Source organism: Lynx rufus, unplaced genomic scaffold, assembly GCF_022079265.1.
Source record: "Lynx rufus isolate CCGP_SWC_20201006 ecotype Redwood Valley unplaced genomic scaffold, mLynRuf1.p SCAF_18, whole genome shotgun sequence".
NCBI lineage: Eukaryota > Metazoa > Chordata > Mammalia > Carnivora > Felidae > Lynx > Lynx rufus.
In genome coordinates, this window is record NW_025814832.1 from 10,086,656 (window position 1) to 10,107,721 (window position 21,066).

General features: G+C 41.9%; 1 protein-coding gene across 3 annotated transcripts in view; it reads left to right on the forward strand.

Annotated features, from left to right (window-relative positions):
• Positions 1 to 21,066, forward strand: part of AP2B1 (adaptor related protein complex 2 subunit beta 1) — a 127,715-nt gene that overhangs the window by 100,511 nt on the left and 6,138 nt on the right. For all 3 annotated transcript variants that reach the window (XM_047080840.1, XM_047080842.1, XM_047080841.1), the window contains 3 exons: positions 12,112 to 12,196; positions 13,116 to 13,202; positions 19,944 to 20,098. In XM_047080840.1, the coding sequence (XP_046936796.1) occupies positions 12,112 to 12,196; positions 13,116 to 13,202; positions 19,944 to 20,098 (327 nt within the window). The remainder of the gene's footprint in view (positions 1 to 12,111; positions 12,197 to 13,115; positions 13,203 to 19,943; positions 20,099 to 21,066) is intronic.

Consider the following 21,066-nt stretch of genomic DNA (forward strand, 5'->3'; position numbering starts at 1 on the left):
AGGACGGAACCTGAAATGTTCCATTAACAATATGTAGGTCATGGAGTCTTGGTTATGAAAGATGAAAACATTTTACTACCAAAGAGAAGAGAAAATTACTTTCTGTGATTGCTGCTTCAATTTTTTTTTCTAATCTTTATTTATTTTTGAGAGAGACAGAGTGCGAGCGGGGGAGGAACAGAGACAGAGGAAGACACAGAATCCGAAGCAGGCTCCAGGCTCTGAGCTGTCAGCACAGAGCCCAACACGGGTGTCAAACTCACAAACCATGAGATCATGACCTGAGCCAAAGTCGGATGCTTAACTGACTGAGTCACCCAGGTGCCCCTTTGCTGCTTCAAATTTGATTCATTTTTCATGTCTCATCTGAGAAATTAGACTATCTTACATACTAGATATTGCTTTTTTACTAGGTTATCCTTACTGAGAATACTCCTTATCCTTTTCATCAAGATAATCATGTACTTTGGTCCATGTACCTTGACTCTACTAGGCAATATCTTTTGTCTTTCTATAATAATCAGCACTCAACAACTGGCTTATGGGACTCTCTTTTAGGATATACTTATTAATAGCAACTGCCCTGCTTGAATAACCACCCATAAGCAGTAGCCAGGAATTCTGTACCCAGATAAGCAGAGGTGGTCCAATGCATCATAAATCTGGCATCAGTGGCAGGACACAGTTGTTCCTGAAATTCAGAATTCAGTTCTGAAAACACCCAAGCTTGTGACCTAGTTCCTCATAAAGAAGGGTCTCTCAGATCAGATTACTCAAGTAGCTGAAGCCCATGCTGCAGATCTTCAGCAAAAAATGAATTTCATAAGGTAGTTCTAAAGTGGTAATAAAAATGATTTGTGGGTTTTCATCTATTAAAATCCCAGCCATCTTTATATCATGATGGTAAGTTAGGAGTTGATGATGAAAAATGGAATCAATTTTGTGGCTTTGGTTTGATAAATAATTAGAAAGTAGATTTAACAATGTGATCTTTATGCAGTAGGGGACTTTGAATTCTGAGTAAAAAGTAGGCACCTCTTTCTAGTCCCTATGTTCTCATTATGGCTGATAATTTATGCAAAGCCATACAGTATGTTGTGGGTTGGAATTAAAGAGAGTTTACTCTGATTTTTCTGAGCTGGATTGAAGCCCACTCAAGAGCCATATCCTGCCCTCATTCATATTTACTCTCTTATATTTTGCCATAACATCATGTTCATTGAGATAAAAGAATTTGCTTTATTTACAATTTTTATGTAGGAGTTAAGCATTGGCTTCATGGTATTGAGGTCCATGTACCTTGAAAATAAAACTTCAAACTCTATTTCTGATGGAGTTTACCCTATATTAGCAGTAATGGTATCTCAACATCTACATGAATACTAGTAGTGATTTACTACCCTAGAATGGCCCATTCCATCTTTAGTTAGAAAGTTATTTATATTGACTAAAACATGTCTTCCTTTAAATTCTGTCTGTAGATCCTAGTTCTGCAGCTTGTGGTTTTATAGAACAAGTTTCTGTCTGAATCAAGGTTCATAGGGCCTGAAAATCTGTCAGTCTGAATTCATTTCCCTTTCAGTCCACTTGAGGAAAGCCTAAATTTATGGAAGGACATTTATTTGTGTGCACTGCAAGTAGATGCCAGTTTTATTCTTCTAATTTTAAGTAGAAAAATTGGTTAGAAATAGAGACACTGGTGAATGTACTTAGAATCAGTTACAGTTTGGAGGCCAAGGGAAATAGTATTTAACCATTTTTGAAAAGTGTGTGAATAAATGGTGGTCCTTGGTTTGGTAACATTCCTTTCCAGAAGCCATTAAAGGAGTTGGAAGGCTGAAAGCACAAAACTTCTCAATTCCATAGCTCATGCCTTCACAATAATTTCTGTCCTTCTATGTGTGACCTGTTTCCCCAGTAAAACTGCTCAGAGCCAGCATCTGTGCATGGCGGCCTGTCCATGTGTCCAGTCATCTTGAAAACTATATGCCCTCCTTTTGTCCATGTTAAGATTAGATAATATACCGGGGCAGAACATATGCACACCTGTGAACTCCTTTGATTTCTGACTTGCTGCTAACTAATCTGAGACTGTATGTTTATTATCTAGAACCTAGTTTCATTCTAGATCAGTTTTACCCCAAGATTTAAAACTGAGTAATGTTCGGGGCTCCTGCGTGGCTCAATGAGTTGAGCATCCGACTTCAGCTCAGGTCATGATCTCACAATCCGTGGTTTAGAGCCCCACATGGGGCTCTGTGCTGACAGCTCAGAGCCTGGAGCCTGCTTTGAATTCTGTGTCTCCCTTTCTCTCTCTGCTCCTCCCCCACTCATTCTCTCTCTCTCTCTCTCTCTCTCTCTCTCTCTCTCTCAATAAGGTAGATAAACATTAAAAAAAAATTTTTTTTAATGAGTAATGTTCATTCATTGAGGTCTGTGCATTTCCATTGGGTCTTCTGTCTTATGACATATCAGACTCGGGTGTGGAATATCTATAATCACTTTAACTGGTGGTTTACTAGTCCTGTTTTCACCATTTTGTGATTCAGTACAATATGTATTAAATGTATTTTTTAAATTTAACAGTAAGCCCTACATAGCAAGCAGTTCATGCTGTTACAGCAAATAGTATTCCGAGATGCGACAGCTACAACCAAGGTCACATCAGCTAGACCTAGCAAACAAAGGAGGGAGAGAGATGGGTGCCTAGAACCTATATAGATCTGGCAGAATCTGTTTAAGGTAAGACTTTAGGATTTGGGGAACTGTCAGGCAGGCTGAAAGGCCTGTGAGAATGTTGCTAGCTGTTTCTGGCAACTGAAACTGTATAGAGTCATTCTGTTGTAGACTGCTGGAGGAAGAGAGAATTTGGGGTTTGTAATAGAGGTTTCTGGATAGTAACCAGATTGGTCAGTATAGTATGGCAGGTGAGTTCTATGTTGGCAGGAAGAGATCACGTACACATTTGCTGTAAGTTTCTGATTTATTTTGCCTGACATCTAAAACTTCTTTAAAATACGGAAGCTAGGGAGCACCTGGGTGGTTCAGGCGGTTGAGTGTCCTGAATTCAACTCAGGTCATGATCTCATGGTTCGTCAAGTTCAAGCCCCGCATCAGTCTCTGCTGTCAGCATGGAGCCCTCTTTGGATCTTCTGTCCCCCTGTCTCTCTGCGCCTCCCTTCCCCCACCTCAAAAATAAATAAGCTTTAAAAAAAAAATGAGGAAGCTACCAGAGCTTCAGTGTATCTTAGCATTATTTTCCCTTATCCAGGTTCCTTGTGCACAGCTGCCCTCTCCAGTGACCTTCTCCATATAGGTGTGGTCCTATCAGAGTTTCAATAGCGGCTTAATTTTTGCTATACCATTGCCCTGTTCTACTCAGGTATACATCGCCTGTCTGAAAGAACTTGTGTTGATATTTTTTTCTAAGCAGAAAAGCCAAAAGCCCAGCAGTTGTCTCTAGGGCCCTGTGTGATCTAGCCCTGCCTTTTCTCATTGACTGCGTCTGGGACACCTTTCAATTTTAATCAGAGGACTACGAGTACAAATTCATTTTCTTCCAAGTAGGCAAAGCAAACATTAGAAGCTATTGCTTCTTTACTCTGTTCATCAATATTTGAAAGGGCAAAATCACAGCACATTAATGGACCCCAATTCCAAGGTTGGAGATAACTAGGAAAATAGAACGTATTTCTATTCAAATATTTGGAGAACGTTTTCTGTTGCTAACCTATGTCTGTGTGCCACTTTAAAATAAATTGCCACTACGCAACTATTTATTAAACTGTTATCCTAATTGCCTAAGACTATTTTGGATAATATTTTCAGAGTAACTTTGGAGGCTCAAGGGTGCTCTGTAAGTGTCTTAGAGCCTCAGAAAAAACCAAAATCATTTGGATGCCTGGTAAGAATTAGAGCTGAGCAATTCCCTTTTTACTGTAAGACCAGAAAGAAGCCTGTCTTTTTCATAATTGTGATAGACACAAAGCTAGAAGGAGACAAATTTTAAGAGCGGAAAATGATTATCTTTTGCCAGTGGATATTCATTGTATCTCATTGCTCAATTCTTTGCGAGGTAACAATTTATTCAAATACTCAAAACAGTCTAGGGGTGGTTAGGGGTGGCTCAGTTGAGCATCGGACTCCTGAGTTTAGCTCAGGTCATGAACTCATGATCTATCCATACCACTTTACAATCAATCTATCTTTCCTTCCTTCCTTCCTTCCTTCCTTCCTTCCTTCCTTCCTTCTTTTTCTTTCCTCTTTTTTTTAAAATTTATTTTGAGGGGCAGAGAGAGGGAGGGAGGGAGAGAGAATCCCAAGCAGGCTGCACACCCAGTGTGAGCCTGACCCAGGCCTCAGTCTCGTGACCACGAGATTATGACTTGAGCTGAAATCAAGAGTCAGACACTCCACTGACAGAGCCACCCAGGCGCCCCACATGCCACTTTACAATCTTAACCTTCTCTTTGGTGTTCTAGAGATATTAAGTTGGCCCGCATTCTAATTCGTGGTATAAACTCTTTGGGAGTTTTTTTGAGATGGAAATTAAGCAGATCTCATGACAGGATGGGGACCATAGGAGGAGTCAGGGTCCTTTTGGTTTCTTTTTACCTCCTCTCAAAACGGCCTACTAAGAGAGCTTGGCTCTTAGGATCTCCTTGCCTTTCTAAAACCCAGTGATTATAATGCTCTTATAGTAGAGGGTTTACAGTTTAAGAGATCATCTAGGGGTCTGTTCAGAGCTTTCCTTTCCCTTCTAAGAGCTCTTTGGTCATGGAACCTTCAAATGCTGAAGTGCCATGTTGTTGCCCAGGAGTAAATTACAGACATGGAGCCACTGCTTATATCAGGAGGAGGGGAACCTGTCGAATTTTCTCTGTACAGAGTCGCACTGTCCACGCACTCTTAACAATGAGAAAATCCTAACTGTTTGAGAGTGAACAAGTCTGGCCTTTATCTACGATAGGCAGCAGGTTGGTACCGTTTGAGGGCTTCTCGGCTGCTGTGTAATCCCATCTGATTTGTTGGTGGAGTGAGAAAGAATATATAGAGATTCCAACAAGATTGGAATCTCAGTCTTGGAAGTAAACTAAAGATGCTGGTCAAGTTCAAATATGATTAGCATCAGAAAGAAAGTAAATTGACACTTTCGGTGGCAGGTTTCGTGATTACTTCTGCTCTGTTTTTAGCTGTAATTTCTTTTAAACTTTAAACTTCAATTTCTCAGGATTCTCAACTTATTGGTCCACAGGATTTGAAATGGAAGACCATATTTTATACTACAGATGGTAGATATTTGGGGGGCATTGACCAGAGATGCAGAAGTACAGGTGGGAAGTCCAGCAGCCAGCAGATTGAGTCTCAGATGACATACATCACACAGTTGGAGTATGTGCCATTAAAAACCTGTCACTCAGAGCCATTCCCTCAGGATCTGTTGACTAGGTGGTGTGGCACTTAAAACACATCTGAATCATCATTCCTCAGAGAACTGGAGATGGTTGGCGTCACTGCCTGGTCCTAGCTTGGACCAGCCTGCAAATACTCTTTCCAAAATCTAAATGGAGAGGAGGAATGAAAGAAAAAAAAATATTCTTCAGAGACTTGGAAAGGTCACAAGTGACGTCATGAAAGAGTAGATGATATACTCTTCAGAGGTGAGCTGTGTGCCACTTGCCTGGGTTTTTCTTGTGGCCCTGCCTCCTGCGGTTATCTCTGGTGAGAGGCTGCATTTACCAGAGTTCAGACTGAGTTCATCTCGTACCTTTTTATAGTACTTTTGAGTACACTGGAACGAGGTTAGAATATTAATTTAGCCTGCTTGTCTCCAGCTGTGCACCATAAAGAGGCTTCAGCTACCGCAGCAGGCTTCCTATACTATGGAAGGAAACTAATTGCTACTTACAGGCCGAAGCTGACAGGCTGCACTTTCCCCGGCAGCCACTGAAAGTAACTTTTGAAAATCATTATTATTATTAAACATTTATAGCCTGCTTTTGTGTTTTCCAACTGCCTCATAATCATTTCTTTTTGCTCCTCCTATTGATGTCCCTGAAAGGCAAGTTGATATTGTTATGGTCACACGCTGCACGTGACAGGGCAGAGGCACAGAAGACTAGGTAATCTGCTCTTTGGTGCCATCTGTGATCTGCTTTAGGCGTCCTCAGAGCAGCTTGAGGTATGCACTCTGTTCCTTTGTCCGTTGAATCCATTTCCTCACTGCTTGCTTTTTACATAGCGTGTGAGTATTCATGGCTTTTATACTTTTTTGACTGACACTTACAGTAAGAAATACAGTTTCTGTACACACACACACACACTGCATACGTAAAACCAAAACAGTTTTGGGAAACTGTTCATAAGATGCACCATAATATTTTCCATCCTGTTTTATTTTTTAATTTATTTTAGATAAATTTTTACTTTGAGAGAGAAAGCCAGCGTGTGAGCGGAGGAGGGGCAGAGAGGGAGAGAGAGAGAGAATCGATCTCAGGCAGGCTCCATGCTCAGTGCAGAGACTGACACGGGGCTCGATCTCACAACTGTGAATCATGACCTGAGCTTAAATCAAGAGTCTAACATTTAACTGACTGAGCCATCCAGGCACCCCTGTTTTATTATTTTATACAAGTTTCAACCCACTATCTTAAGAAGCATCATTTGGTCATGATCCACAATTTTTAAACACACTGCTAGGAGGTACTTGAAGTGAAGAATACACATGGGACATTTTCTGGAGCATCAGTTTTACTCAAAAGTAAAGGGAGAAAACACATTTTCATATTAAAACATACAGATGCATTATGGAATAGTGTGGAACTTCAGAGAAATTTTGTTCTTATGATGGGCTACTTCATCATCTACCCCCAATCCTGACCCTTCCTTCTACTTCCACCCTGGTATATATGTCCATACTTTCCTCTTCTGTTAAGGGAAATGCACTATAAAAAACTTGAGAAGTACTGTCCTTTTGGAAACTTTAGACCAAGTTTATATCTTGTCTAAACCTAAATGGTTTTCAGGTACTTTGAGTAGTACATTTTACAGTTGGTATTCTTTTTTTTTTTTTTTTCAACGTTTATTTATTTTTGGGACAGAGAGAGACAGAGCATGAACGGGGGAGGGGCAGAGAGAGAGGGAGATACAGAATCGGAAACAGGCTCCAGGCTCTGAGCCATCAGCCCAGAGCCTGACGCGGGGCTCGAACTCACGGACCGCGAGATCGTGACCTGGCTGAAGTCGGACGCTTAACCGACTGCGCCACCCAGGCGCCCCTTTACAGTTGGTATTCTTATTGAGTACTCACTCTGTACCAGTCACTGTTCTAGAAACTGAGAACAGTTTCGTAAATAAGACAAAACCCCTCCTCTCATAGCATTTCCATTCTGCTGCAGGGCGGGGTATGTGTGGCACGGGGACAGGCAGTGAGTAAACCAACAAATAAGTAAAACAGTATGTCAGATGAAGGCATTGGAGAAAAATAAAGCAGAGATTGGGATAGGCAGTCCTGGGGTGGTGTAATTACACCTTGGTGGTGTAATTTTATAAATACATTGATCATGGAAGACCTACGTGGAAAGATAATATTTGATTAAAGCAAAGACCTAAAGGAGGCGGGAATAAGCCATGCAGATTTTTGAAGGAAGAGAATTCCAGACAGAAGATACAGCAAATGCACAAAGCCGTAAGATAGGAGAGTGCCTGTTCTGTGCCAGAGAAAACAGCAGGCCCCTGTGGCTGACATGGAGCTAGCAAGGAGAGAGTCACAGCACATAATATCAAAGAGGTAATAGGCATCAGATTATAGGCATTCGTAACTTTGGTTTTTATTCTTAGTGAGATGAGAAGTCATTGGAGGTTTGAGCAGAGAGGTATTTATGAGCTGACCCACATTTTAAGAACTCTCTGGCTGCTGTGTTGAGAATAGACTGGGGTGTTACAGGGGGTGGAGGAGGCAGGTGCAGAAACAGGGAGACTATTAGAAGGCTTTGTGGTATTTCTATTTACTGTTTAGGGATGGGGAGGGGAGATCAAGAAATTGGTTTTAGACATGTTCAGTTTGAGATAATTAGTTATCCAAGTAAAGATACTAAGGCAGTTGGGATATATATGTTGTAACTGATTTCCCATACGCAAGCTAGGTATTGATATTAAAGCTCTCGGAAAGTAGTTCTTCAGCTTGTCAGGATTATGCCTTCCTATTCTGTATATGTTGGGATGGTGAATTTCAAAATAAGAAAGCTCTCTAAAGCAATCAGTATTATCCTCTTTAAGGTTCTATTTAAGAGTAGCTGCCATCCGGATTGGAACTGAGCTGGCTTCATACTGTGTTTTTCCCTTGATTCTTTTTGGCCTCAATGCCTAAAGAGTGATTGGCATGTCATCCTTGGAGAATCTAGTATTTGGGTTGTGATTTACTCCCTATGTTATTCTTAGCATATAGATGTTCTTCTAGCTCAGTGATTTCAAACAAAAAGAGCTTTTATCTATCATCCACCTGTCCCTGCCTCACTGAGTACCAGTATACCTAACAATAGATGTTAATGGGATTATGTTAGGCATACAGATAATAGAGGTAGAAAAAGTTGGGAAATGAATGTTTCATTCCATTTGCTCAACATCTTCCCCTTAATTTCATGCAACAAATATTTATTGAGCCGTGGGCATGTCAATGATAGAGTCCCTGCCCTCAAGGAGCTCATTATATTATGAGGGAGGCAGATGTAAACTGTTATGTTATGGTGGAAGTGTATGCACTGGGTGTGTGGAGAGGGATTAGAGTTTTCCTGAGAAATCTTAAACTTGAACTGAATCTTCAGATTAAATAGGTATTGGGACACCTGGGTGGCTCAGTTGGTTAAGCATCGGACTTTGCCCAGGTCATGATCTCACGGTTCTTGAGTTTGAGCCCTTAATCAGGTTAGTACAGGCCCCACTTCTCTTTCTCCCTCTCTGCCCCTCCCTCATTTGCGCCCTCTCTCAAAACAACAACAACAACAAAAGATATTTTTCAGACAGCTGAAGCTTCAGGGGAATATATTAAGCAGGAAGAACAATATGTAAAAAGGCACAGAGCTATGAGTTTCAGTGTTTGGAGAACAAGAAGTAATTTTGATACGGTTGAAGTTGAGGAAATAGGCTGGAGAGGAGGTAGGCAGGGGTCAGATCCAAGAGAACCATATACTCTTGAATGGATGCAGTAGCCGAGAGTAAAACTGGGAGCTACCAAATACAGAGTCTGAAAAGCTAATGTAAGAGGGGAAGTGCCTCCTCCAGAGTGACCTGTGCTGTGGATCCCATAAAGAGAGATTTTACTAAGGGCACAGTAGCAAGAAGAATCATTAAGCTAACAGTTTGCTAATATGCCTTTTTTTTTTTTTTTAATCTCTTCTGATCTCTTTTTAGCATAGCGGTAGTACTACATTTGAGCATGTGTAAGTTTTCACTTGAGTCTAGTATGGTTATCCTTTATATGAAAATTCTGAATAAAAAGGCAAAAAAGAGGATGAAAGAAGAGGGAATTTTTCTTTCACAGACACTTGTTAGCTTACTTACTGTAAGCCAGGCACCATTCTAAGTGCTTCATCAGTACTCACTCAACTATTCTCTTAACAATCCATGCATTCAGCACCATTATCTTCATCTGCGGACAGGACACTGAGCTGAGTACTCCTTGCCCAAAGTCACAACAGCTAGTAAGTGTGACAGAGTCAGAATTTGAAATCAGGTGGTCAGGTCTGGTTCCCAAGTCCACGTTCTGAACCACCACTGTGTCTGCTGCCTCTGATCTGGGTGTCCCAGCTTCTCAGAATTATTCTAGAGCAGAAGTCCCAGGATAGTATTCAGGGTGTCCTGAAATCCCTGAAATTGTATGTCAAAATGTTGCGTGTATGTTTTTCAGGAAGAGGGTCCGTGACTTTTATCTGTTGTCAAGGGGGTCCCCGAGGTAGAATGGTTTAGCACTACTGACCTAGAGGAGCTTTTCATGTCTTTTCCATTGTTAAAAGGCTCCAATTAGAAGGATTCCCTCAGAAGAATAAGATACTTGCAAGCTTATTCAGACTCCTTAGGTGACACTGTTTGAAATTAATTGCTTCTCTGCTTGGTCTTCCTAGGAACTTTTTCCAAACTAGACCACGCCAGGCTTCAGATTTAGATTGTTATTTACATAGGATGAAGCCTTGGCTTCTGTTTTGAAAAATCTCTCCAGATGATTCTAATATGTCTGGTTAAGAACCACTAGTGTTATCCCCTGGAGGACAAAGATTATATTTTCTGTATTCTTCCTTCTATTTCAAATGCTTGGGATATAGTAAACACTAATAAATGTTTGAATGAGTGGCACATTGTGAAATATGACTGCTTTATATTCAAAGATGATAGTAATGATAATCACTCACATTTCTCATAAGACTTTTCTATAACCCACACTAGCCCACCTCAGTTTACAGAGCCCGGCACTACCTCAGGATCTTCTTGATGCCCTTATTTGAAGTAAGAGTTCTCTCATTGCTGAGTACCGGATGATTTAGAAAATACCTCTTTCCCAGCAGCCCACAACTGGTATAAATCTTTTCAAGTGGTACTCTAGTACATGTAAATGTCTGTGGTCCTCTTTCCTGAGGTTAGTTACTCTGCTTACATTTACTAGACTCTAGCTTTTTTAGAATCCTGCTGTCTCAGCATTTGGGGCATCAGATTATGTGATATAGGTCAGAAACTCCTAGGGGATTGGTAATTGAAAAGCACAAGTTACAAAGAAAGTAATTTGATGGGTTCTTCTGGGAGAAAGAGAAGAGAAAGACAGTGTCAAGTAGACATAACCAAATTATGGAGAGGAAGTAAAGGTATTATTTAAGCTGGGGGGAGTTGAGTTGATGATAAATGTAAAAGAACTGGAAAAACTTGAAAAGAGGATATTTGTATCTCGTGGCCAAAGGTTTGATAAAGAGCTAGATACGATGTTGAAGTTTGGACATTTGCCCCAAAGGGGTGAAGGAGGGGTGCTAGATAAGCCCCCCCCCTTTTTTTTTTTAACTTTATTTGTTTAGAGCAAAAGGAAAGAGAAATAGGCATGGTTACTGATTATAGGACTTACCCAGAGAACTGTTTTCCTGCCGTGCCAAGAGCATAGATGGGAAAGTTACTAGTGACTGAAACCAGTGGGAAGTGGTGGTTTAGAGCAGTTCTCCTCCTCCTCTCCCGTCTTACAGTATGTGGTTTTTGTCATCTGCTGCAGTGGAACCTGCCTGTTTCTGAATATATACACCAATCAGTGTCACCCCTGAATAAAAGTACTTATTGTAGCTTTTTAGAAATATAAACAGCATGCTCTGAATTGAACAACAGGCTGTGGTAGAATTCACAGCCTCCCTAAATCAGGAGCTTGTATTGTGACAAGAAAACTCATTTCTTTGCTTGCTGTAAGTCTTTTCCTTCTTCTAGTCCTCAGATTTAGCAGTGTTTGACCAGCAAGCTTTTTCCAACCATAGGGCTTAAGAAAGAAGATTTTATAAAAGAAAAACTTTAAAACTTGTATCTAGAAAGGTGATGGGGGGTGAGTAGTGCTGTCTGGCACTCTGGAAAGAGGAAAAAGTAAAGGTTTGGAGTCAAATTTGCTTTTGAGCCTGCTACGTCTGTGCACTAGCAGTGTGACCCTGGATGTTACTTAATCTTTCAGAACCTCAGTTCCTCATCTGTCAGATGAGCAGGGAGTGACACCTACTTTGGGATAATAACAATGAGGATTAGAAATAATATCATTAATAGTACTTAGTAAGTGGGAGCAGAAGCTACTACTGTTAATAACTATGGAAACAAACAATAACTGAATAGTTTATTCTGGGTGTAGAACTTAACGCCTTCAATTTATCCCTCCAGGGCTCCTTCTGGAAAGAGGTAGAGTTGCGGGTTGTCCAGGGCTCTGACAGTGGAATGAGTAAGGGATGTGCTTTGCAGTGTATGGGCTGGTATGTCTTGATTTTGGAAGTCCTGCACTGTCTGTAAGAGGAAGGAAATAGAGTGATATATTTCTAGACACATACTGTTCTTTCCCTCCTACCTGGCTTCCTATCATGTCCTGATTTTCCCTCGATACTTTCTCGGCAGGTGGCTGTGAAAAACAATATTGATGTCTTCTACTTCAGCTGCCTCATCCCACTCAATGTGCTTTTTGTAGAAGATGGCAAAATGGGTAAGTACGTCCTCCTGTCCTTCTGCCAAATATACCTTTGCCCTTCCTCTGAATGTCAGACCGAGTATAGCCCAGAAGTTTTTTTAAGATTGAAAAAAAAAAAAAAAAGGTGGGGGAGGGTAAGCCTGTTTTAAAGGCCTAATGCTTACTAATTATATTTATTCTCCTGAGTCACAGTTGATCTTGCCTTGCTGTTGTTCTCTCTATCATAGTGCCGGTTTTCTGAATAATCCGGTCACTCCAGCACAGAGTAAGTGGTTTGGTGACAAGGAGATGTGGATTTGAATCTCACCTTCGCTGTTCATTAGCTGTGTGGTTGTGGCAAGGTGCTTAACTTTCCTGAGTTTCAGTTTCCAAGTTTGCAAAGCAGAAGTAGTTATTGTAAAGACTTGATGAGATAATATATGCAGATTTAGCACTTAGCCCTATACTAAGTTCTTACTGTCTCAAAATAAGAATTCAGTAATTTGCAATAAACCATTAGTACTCCTCATGTGGTTGTTGACATTTCTGTCTTCCCTTACTTAAGAAACCACCACCTAATAACACTCACTCATACTGGTACGTATTAATTGTATTGGTACTTAATTGATTTGATTCTTAAAATGGCTCTTTGGGTAGGCAGGACAGATGTAATTACGTATGAGGAGATTAAGGGTCAGAAAGATCACAAGACTTACCCAAAGTCATGAAACAGGAGAACAGTGGAGCCAGTGCTGAATCCTGGATGTAGACTTTTCCCAGTGATGTGAGATTGATCGGTGTGGAGTATTTGCACAGCTGAGGACTGGCTCTGGGTCTTGGCCGCTCCTGGCTGTGTTGTAAGAGCCAGCACTCCTGAAGAGAAGTGGTTAAGGCATCAGAAATCAGAATATTGGCAGACTACACATCCTCCCCTTCCCTCTGCTTCCCCACACAGAGCGCCAGGTCTTCCTCGCAACATGGAAGGATATTCCCAACGAAAATGAACTTCAGTTTCAGATTAAGGAATGTCATTTAAATGCTGGTGAGTAATGACTCTGAATTTCTTGTGCAGCTTAGTAAATCAAATTAGGTACTTGAAAAATTTGTTTTTAATTACCTCTGCTTTCCACATCTACTTGTTTCTGGTGGCTATATGCTAGGTATTTGACTTTGTAAACTTCTCTTTAAAAACTTGAGATGTTTTTATGCAGGGTACTACGTTATTCACAAGCTAACAGATTTCACAAACTAGAATGGGCCCATCCACCCAGTTCTTTAGCAGTTGAACATGTGTTAGTCATGTCTCTTGCACATCCCCCTGTAAGCCTCAAGTAATTGAAGTGGCATTTGAGGATATACACTCTCCCAAGGATTAAAAGGACTGTTTCTCCTTTTGTATCAACCTTCAGTATTGGAAGAAAGGTGACTTTCTAAGATCCTTGTGCAGAATCTTGTGATTGTAATTAAACAAAAATACATCATAATTGATTAAATTAGCTTTTTTTCTTGAGTTATATCAACTTTCATATGATGATACTAACCTCTGTAATCACCATTAAAAAGCCCCAGGCCCTTCTGTAGTTAATTTTATTACTGCAATAGAACATCAAAGCAGGAACCCAAAGAGGAGAAACCATACAGCTGTATTATTCCCTAGGTCTTGATAGGGCTTGTCTCACGGAAGTTTCCTGAGGAGTTGGAAGGGGCCCTGAGCTTTGCAGTGTCCTGCCTTGGTCCCAGGCGCTCTTTTTTTTTTTTTTTTTAATGTTTATTTATTTTGAGAGAGAGAGAGAGAACAAATGAGCAGGGGAGGTACAGAGAGAGGGAGAGAGAGAGAATCCCAAGCAGGCTCCACGCTACCAGCACAGAGCCTGATGCAGGGCTCAAACTCATGAACTGTGAGATCGTGACCTGAGCCGAAACCACGAGTCGGGTGCTTAATTGATGGAGCCACCCAGACGCGCTGGCAGTCGCTCTTTTTTGAGGTTAGCACAAAACTTTCTAAGTTTGAGTGAAAATGAGCCTTGGTGCTTGGTACCTTCTCCTCCTCCTTTTATCTATTTCCTCCTCATTTGTCAGTGGTTTGCACATGGGGTTTTCAGTGGCTGTCCCACCATAGCTGCAGCACAGCAGTGGGAGAAAGGGGCAGTATGGGAGTACAGAGAAGGGTGAGAAACTCACTGTCTTCTCTCATTCCTACCTTTTCTTTTTAACTTTTGTCTTTTGGGGCTCTATGATATATGTATTCATCCTCTGTGTTCAGATAGATCTTCTCTTATGGGGCTGCTCCTGAACCTTTGAAGAAGTGTCTGAGGAGATAGTCTTCTATAATTTCCATTGTAATAACTATGTAGTTGATTCTCTTCAGGAACACCACAACATCTGCCTTCTTCCTAATGTAGTCTTGATCTAGGTTTCTCACCCTGACTGGTTATGTATGTATTAAACAAAACTAAAGTTTTTGCTACATTTTCATAAAAAGTCATAATCCAGAGGCACCTGGGTGGCTCAGTTGGTCAAGCGTCCGACTTCAGTTCAGGTCACGATCTCTCCGTTCCCAAATTCGAGCCCCACATCAGGCTCTGTGCAGGCAGCTCAGAGTCCGGAGCCTGCTTCGGATTCTGTGTCTCCCTCCTCCTCTGCTCCTCTCCTGTTCATGCTTTGTCTCTCAAAAATAAATAAATGTAAAAAAAAATTGTTTTAAAAATCATAATCCAGTTGAGGTGCTTTTGGTGTCGTATTCTAGGTAGATGACAGTGTTACCTGTCCTCTCTGAGGCTCACGGTCAGCTACCACAAGCCTCATTTCATGAGTGTAGGAGCTTGGGTAGCCTTCCGTGGCAGAAGCTGTGCTGCAGGAAGCTGTCAGGTGCAGAATCCACAGTGGCTCATGGTGAGAACCAAAGCAGATCATGTTAGAGAAGCACTCCTACCCAGCTTAGAAGACACCCTTCGTTCAAGTCACTCTTGCGGTAGTTGGTCCTGTGGCAGCATTTCATATATTATTGTCCTGAGAACATTTGTGTCTCAAAGAAAAAAGGGGGTTCTGTGGTTACAGCTGCAAAAGGCAGTGCATGATGGGCCTCTACTAGAAGTTGCCATTGCATGTGAGCACACATAAAAGCTGAGGAGCCCACCATTGTGGAAACCTGTTTAACTCAAGGTTAACTGAATTTATTGACCATGGAATTTAAAATCACAACACGCTTATTAACATCCTGTGGAACACCAGTGTTCCTTTTTTTTTTTTTTTTTTTTGAGATTTAATTTTAATCTCTACACCCAGTATAGAGGCTCGAACTCACAACCCCGAGATCAAGAGTCACCTGCTCCACAGACCGAGCCAGCCAGACCCCCCAACACCAGTGTTCCTTGAGCATGATCTGGGAAACACTGGCCTATAGGGAACAAAGAAAGGCCAGAGTAATTGGAAAGGTTTGGTTTCAGACATCCAGTACGAAAGGGAAATGGTTTTACAAAAAAAAAAAAAAAGAAAAAGAAGTTTGGATGACTGATGGTTTTAGTCTGGCCTGCCAAAATAAAAGATCCCCCTACATCCAGATTGGAGTTCTGAACCCTTACTGCACCTTAGTGTACATTTATGATCTTGCCAAGGAAGAGATGTTTGGCCTTTCTCCCAGTGGGGCTGTGTCCTCTGCTGTAGCCTGGCACAATTTCTCAGAGCAAATTCAGTTTTGATCAATTCTGCCATGGCTTCATGCCAGTTCCTCACTGCCTTGGGTGCTCCAAATACCAGCGAATTGGTTTTTCAGTGACATACTGCCTTATGGCAGCACAGCATATGGAGTGGAAGGAAAAACAGCCACTTTTGTTTTCTTCAGGAGGCCAAGGCCATCATTTTCCCACACTAAATCACTGCTAATCTGCAAGGCCACTTCCTGCAACTAATCCTTTCTAGCTTTTCCTCTGCATCCACCCCAAAGTCTGGAGTGGCCTGGCCTTTACATTTCCCTCCAGTCCTGAGGGCTCTATTAACAGTATGTTTCCAGGTTTAGTGCCTTCTGATTCAACACCCTGGGTCTAGCTGGGAGCTAAAAATACCATCCTTTCCAGCTGATCTGCCCTAATCACAATAGCACCAACACTTTAAATAGCTTTTCTGTGCCAGAGTAGACATTTGACAGATGGAACTAACACTCTGAGGGCTACAGGAAGTCACAGGCTTAAAGGACTTAGCAACCTGGCCTTCAGTCTTCACTTTTGCTCTTCCATTTCTTTCCATAGAAAATAAACAGGAAACCCTCTTCCCTTCCTAAGCCTTAAAAATTATAATCAGATCTTAATAGAAAGGTGTATATGATAAGGGGCTTGTGGGACCACTAGTTGTGTAAATACTAGAAAATGTTAAATCACGAAGGCACTAATGTATGGGTTTCCCTGCTTCCTAGCACTTGTCATCTCTCCTGGTGTCAAGAGTTTGCATGAATCTGTTCTGCAGCTTACCATTAGCTACATGTCAGGGTTAGTGTATGTCTGGGATCACTATCTTAATTGCACAAGAACTAGTTGCAATGCTTCAAGAAAGGAGCCTTTCTGGCAAGCAGTCTACAAACCTGTTTTTTTTAATTGTTTATTATATTTTTAAAAGCTCAGCGGCATATTGTATCTGTATTCACTAGTTAGGCACTACAGTAGGGGACAGATCTTTCTTCTGGTGGGATACTTAGGTAGGGGTGAGTTCTGTTTCTCTGTTTTGTTGTCGCTCTCCCTGTCCTTTGGAACATGTCAGAAATGGAAATGCTTCGCTGGCCATCACTTAAGTAGAGTTTGGTTGCTCAAATGGTAAAATGTGTTTTTTTCAGCAGTCGTAGTAGTTTGGGACTCAGTTGGCCCCAAATGTAAATTTCCCCTTCCCACTCTCAAATATAAGTACCATCTCCACTCTTCCTTGTGCTGGAAGAGATGTGACCTTAGCTAAAGTAGGAAAATGAAGACCATATCCACACCTCCTCAGATTTTAGGCCCCAGACTCAGCCAACTTTGGGGAAGAAGACAAATGAACAAGAAGAAACCACATCTGAAAGCAAGTATAAACCTATTTGATATCTTTTTTAGTCTGTCCTTTAGGGCAGATCTCCTTGTCTTTACAACTCCTCCTAACATTCTCAGACTCTCAGAGTGGTGGTAAGATTACATCTTATTTCCCAGAAGTTCAGGTGTGTTAACACACACACACACACACACACACACACACACACACACACATATATAAATGATACCTTGTCAAGAAATGTATCCCAGTCTGGCTGGGAAGCCTCCTCACATCTGGCTCCCATTGCTATTCTTTTTTTTTTTTTTTTTTTTTTTTAACATGTATTTATTTTTGAGAGACAGAGAGAGACAGAGCATGAGCCAGGGAGGGGCAGAGAGAGAGGAGCCACAGAATCCAAAGCAGGCTGCAGGGTCTGAGAAAGCTGTCAGCACAGAGCCTGATGCGGGGCTCGAACCCACAAACTGTGAGATCATGACCTGAGCCGAAGTCGGATGCTCAACCGACTGAGCCACCCAGGAGCCCCTCCCGTTGCTATTCTTAATAAGTACATTTAGTACAGTCCGATTATTCTTTCCTCTATCTGTCTTCAAGCTCAAACCTAATATGTAAGATTTATAAAACTTGACTCACGCATACCTATGTTCTAAACCCCTCCCTGCAGTTGGTCTTCTGGTAGAAATTATAAAATTATATACAGCCATTCAGTAGGAGCAGAGCCAGGTTTCTGGCCAGAATGTTTCCTAAATGTATTAACGTTACCTTCATTCAACTTGTTTATTCTGCCTGGCTGTTTGCCACGTTTTTTAATTCTGGAAGGCTGAGTGTGTTTGTGTATTTGTGTGCTTCCATTTCTTACCCTGTCATCTCTTACGTAAGTGGTGAAATCATGAGAAGTCTGTAGGAACCTGGGCCTTGCTATATATACAGTCTAGAACACATTTTTGCCCATGCAGCAAAGTGCCTCTTCAGTAAAAGCTCCTGTGTGTGTTTTCTGTTTCCTTGGAAATGGGCAAGAGCCTTGAAAGTTAGGAATAGCTTTTACAACTTAAAACAAGCCCCCCTGTCTTAAAACAGGACATTTCTGTCAAAATACATTAGCCAAACTCCAGCTGGTGATGTTGCCTAGCAACTCAGTGTAAGCTGCAAGAGCCCTTCATTATGGGAACCAAGGTGGCAGAACTGCCTGACCCTCAAGAAGGTGATTAAAAAGCACGTTGAGGCCCCCTCCTCCAACAGTATTGCACATAATTACCATGAGATACACTTTTTAGCTCCCCAGAGGTAGCCGGTTCTTAAGTTATAACTGCTCTGCTTGGTGTTAGTGAAAACTTGGAGGTAAAAGGGGAAGAGTTAAGTAACAACTAAATATGGTGCAAATGTTTAATGAATGGGCTTTAATGCCTCCTTCGCTGAGCTCTCATTGGTTTGAATGTGGGAGAAAGACATGAGAGTAAGAACTACTTCCAAGATTAGCCCACATCTAAGTAGGTGGTTTTTAATGCCTATGGCAGTGTGTGTGTGTGTGTGTGTGTGTGTGTGTGTGTGTGTGTGTGTGTGTATAAATCGGCCTCTCTAGCACCAGTCAGAGGCTCATTCGCCGGTATTGATGGCAAGTACCCATTGTGCCCCAGGTACCATGGGACAATGATGAGAAACTCCAGGATCCCTGTGCTCAGAGAGCTTCTTCTCTAGGGAGAGCAGAGAGGCCAGCCATCATTGCATTTTTTTCCTAGAGAGCACAACAGAATAGGACAGATGTTTATGTGGAGAATTCCTGAAGTCAGCATGAGTAATTTGAATTCTCATCAGAAACAAACGTAATAAACTCTCAACAAAGAAGCAGCATTTATTCGTCTCTGTTCTTAGGAGTTTCTTTCTCTGATGCTTCACCATCTCTCCTTTTGGCAGTCAGAGAACAAGGAGACTGAAATGACCTTTAATTCTGGACCTTCATGTCTCTGGGATGTGGCAGTCACAGGAAAGACCACAAACACCAACCAGGTCTTACCCTGGGCCGGGGGCCACAGACGCCTCTGCTGTGCTGAGCAGCCACAGTCCCGGGTATAGGGCCAGGCGGCCGTCCTCTTAGCATGACTTCAGTCTTTCTCACAGTCTTTGGTTGAGACTTTTTCTTTATTAATTTGGAGGCATGGTATTATGATATAATTGGAGGCTTGAGAAATCATTTGCCGGCTTAAAAAAAAAATTCTGAAACATCCAGGTTAATACATTTGACTTGCAGGATTTCTACAACTCTGGGCCCTTTTCTGATCCTGGCAGTTGAGGCCAGAGTGGCTCACAGTGAAGTAGTAGCGATTTGGGAAGTAAGTGTGGATTTGATCATCAGTCTGTGTATCCCTGTAGATCTGGGATCAGTGTTCCAGAAGTGGATACCAACATGGCAGGCACTATAGCAGTACCTTTACACCTGCTGTCTTTGTCCTCTTCAGAGCGTTTTTATCCGTCCAGCCCCTAGTTTCAGATTACCAACTCTCTGACCCACCATAATCTCCACAGGTAATCTTTACACTAATGTTTAGGTGCACCTTACTCTGTTTTTCTCTCCTGGAATCTGTTAGGCACTTCAGGAGCCTCTTCCTCACGCACTGCTGTTGTGGGTGAAGGGCTTTCTGAAATGTGTGCCTGTGTGAGTATGACCGTGCTTCTCAGGAGACTATACGTGTGGCTCATGAGGATGTCAGAAAAGTTAGCATGCATTTGTTATTTTAACTGAAGGTTAACATTTTGAATTTTTAATCTGTGTTTCTAGACACTGTTTCCAGCAAATTGCAAAACAACAACGTTTATACTATCGCCAAGAGGAATGTGGAAGGGCAGGACATGCTGTACCAATCCCTGAAGCTCACTAATGGCATTTGGATTTTGGCTGAGCTACGTATCCAGCCAGGAAACCCAAATTATACGGTAAGGCCTTTCTCAAAATAGATGAGATGGGTTCAAGGAGGGAGGTAAGAGCCCTTTCATTTCTTCTTAGCACCACGGAAAGACCTGGAGGAGGCGCTGCAGACCCCAGACATCCAAAACAAGCAGTCAGTCAAGAAGCCCCCATTCACCTCGTTGGAGGACCTTGTCTCTTCAGTGTCTGTCTGCCCCATCCAGTAGGCACCGTGGCTCTGGCAACAGGGAGTGTGTGGACTTGCTCTGGAACGTGCAGGGTTCCTCACGATACTTCTCTAGCATTTCTGTGCATGTGGTGCTGTCACAAGCTGCTAAGAGGGCTGTTTACATAGCTCATTTCAAGAAGGCCTTCTTTCCTGCCCTTGGAGTTCATGACTTAAGACTGTCAGAGTCATAGACACATGAGCCTTATAAGCCTTTGTTTTCACAGCACCGTGTGTCCTGAAATGCCCGCTGAGAAAGGTGAGGCGAAACTGGGGCACACCTTTGGAAGACTGCAAGGGGACTTTAGTTTGGAAAACTCCTTTGGTTCCATAACTGGACTAAAATTAAAATTCTGGCAGTATTTTTAGAGCAGGAGTGATTGCCTTGAACAACAAAGACTGACCCCTCAGGCACTGGACATTGTTTGCTGTTATGATATGTGATCTCCCAACAGGATGCTGCTTGTCATCTGCATTTTGTAAAATGAAAGCTCCTGGGATGGGGAAAATATCTTAATCTTATGTTGTCTTTGAGGTTTCTGTAGGCTGTTTTGAAGGACGGGTCAGGAAAGTGACAGAAGAGAATATGGTTCAATACTGAAGAAGCTGAATAGGAGATTAAGAGGCCATTTTAGCCACTGAGTGAGAAAAGTCTGTGACCGCACTCCTTAATTTTAACAGCCAAGTCTGTTTTCATTAGCATACATCAAGGGAATAGCACCACCCGGAACTGAGAATTCTTGTGTTTTCCCTACTAGTTCCCTCCTTTGA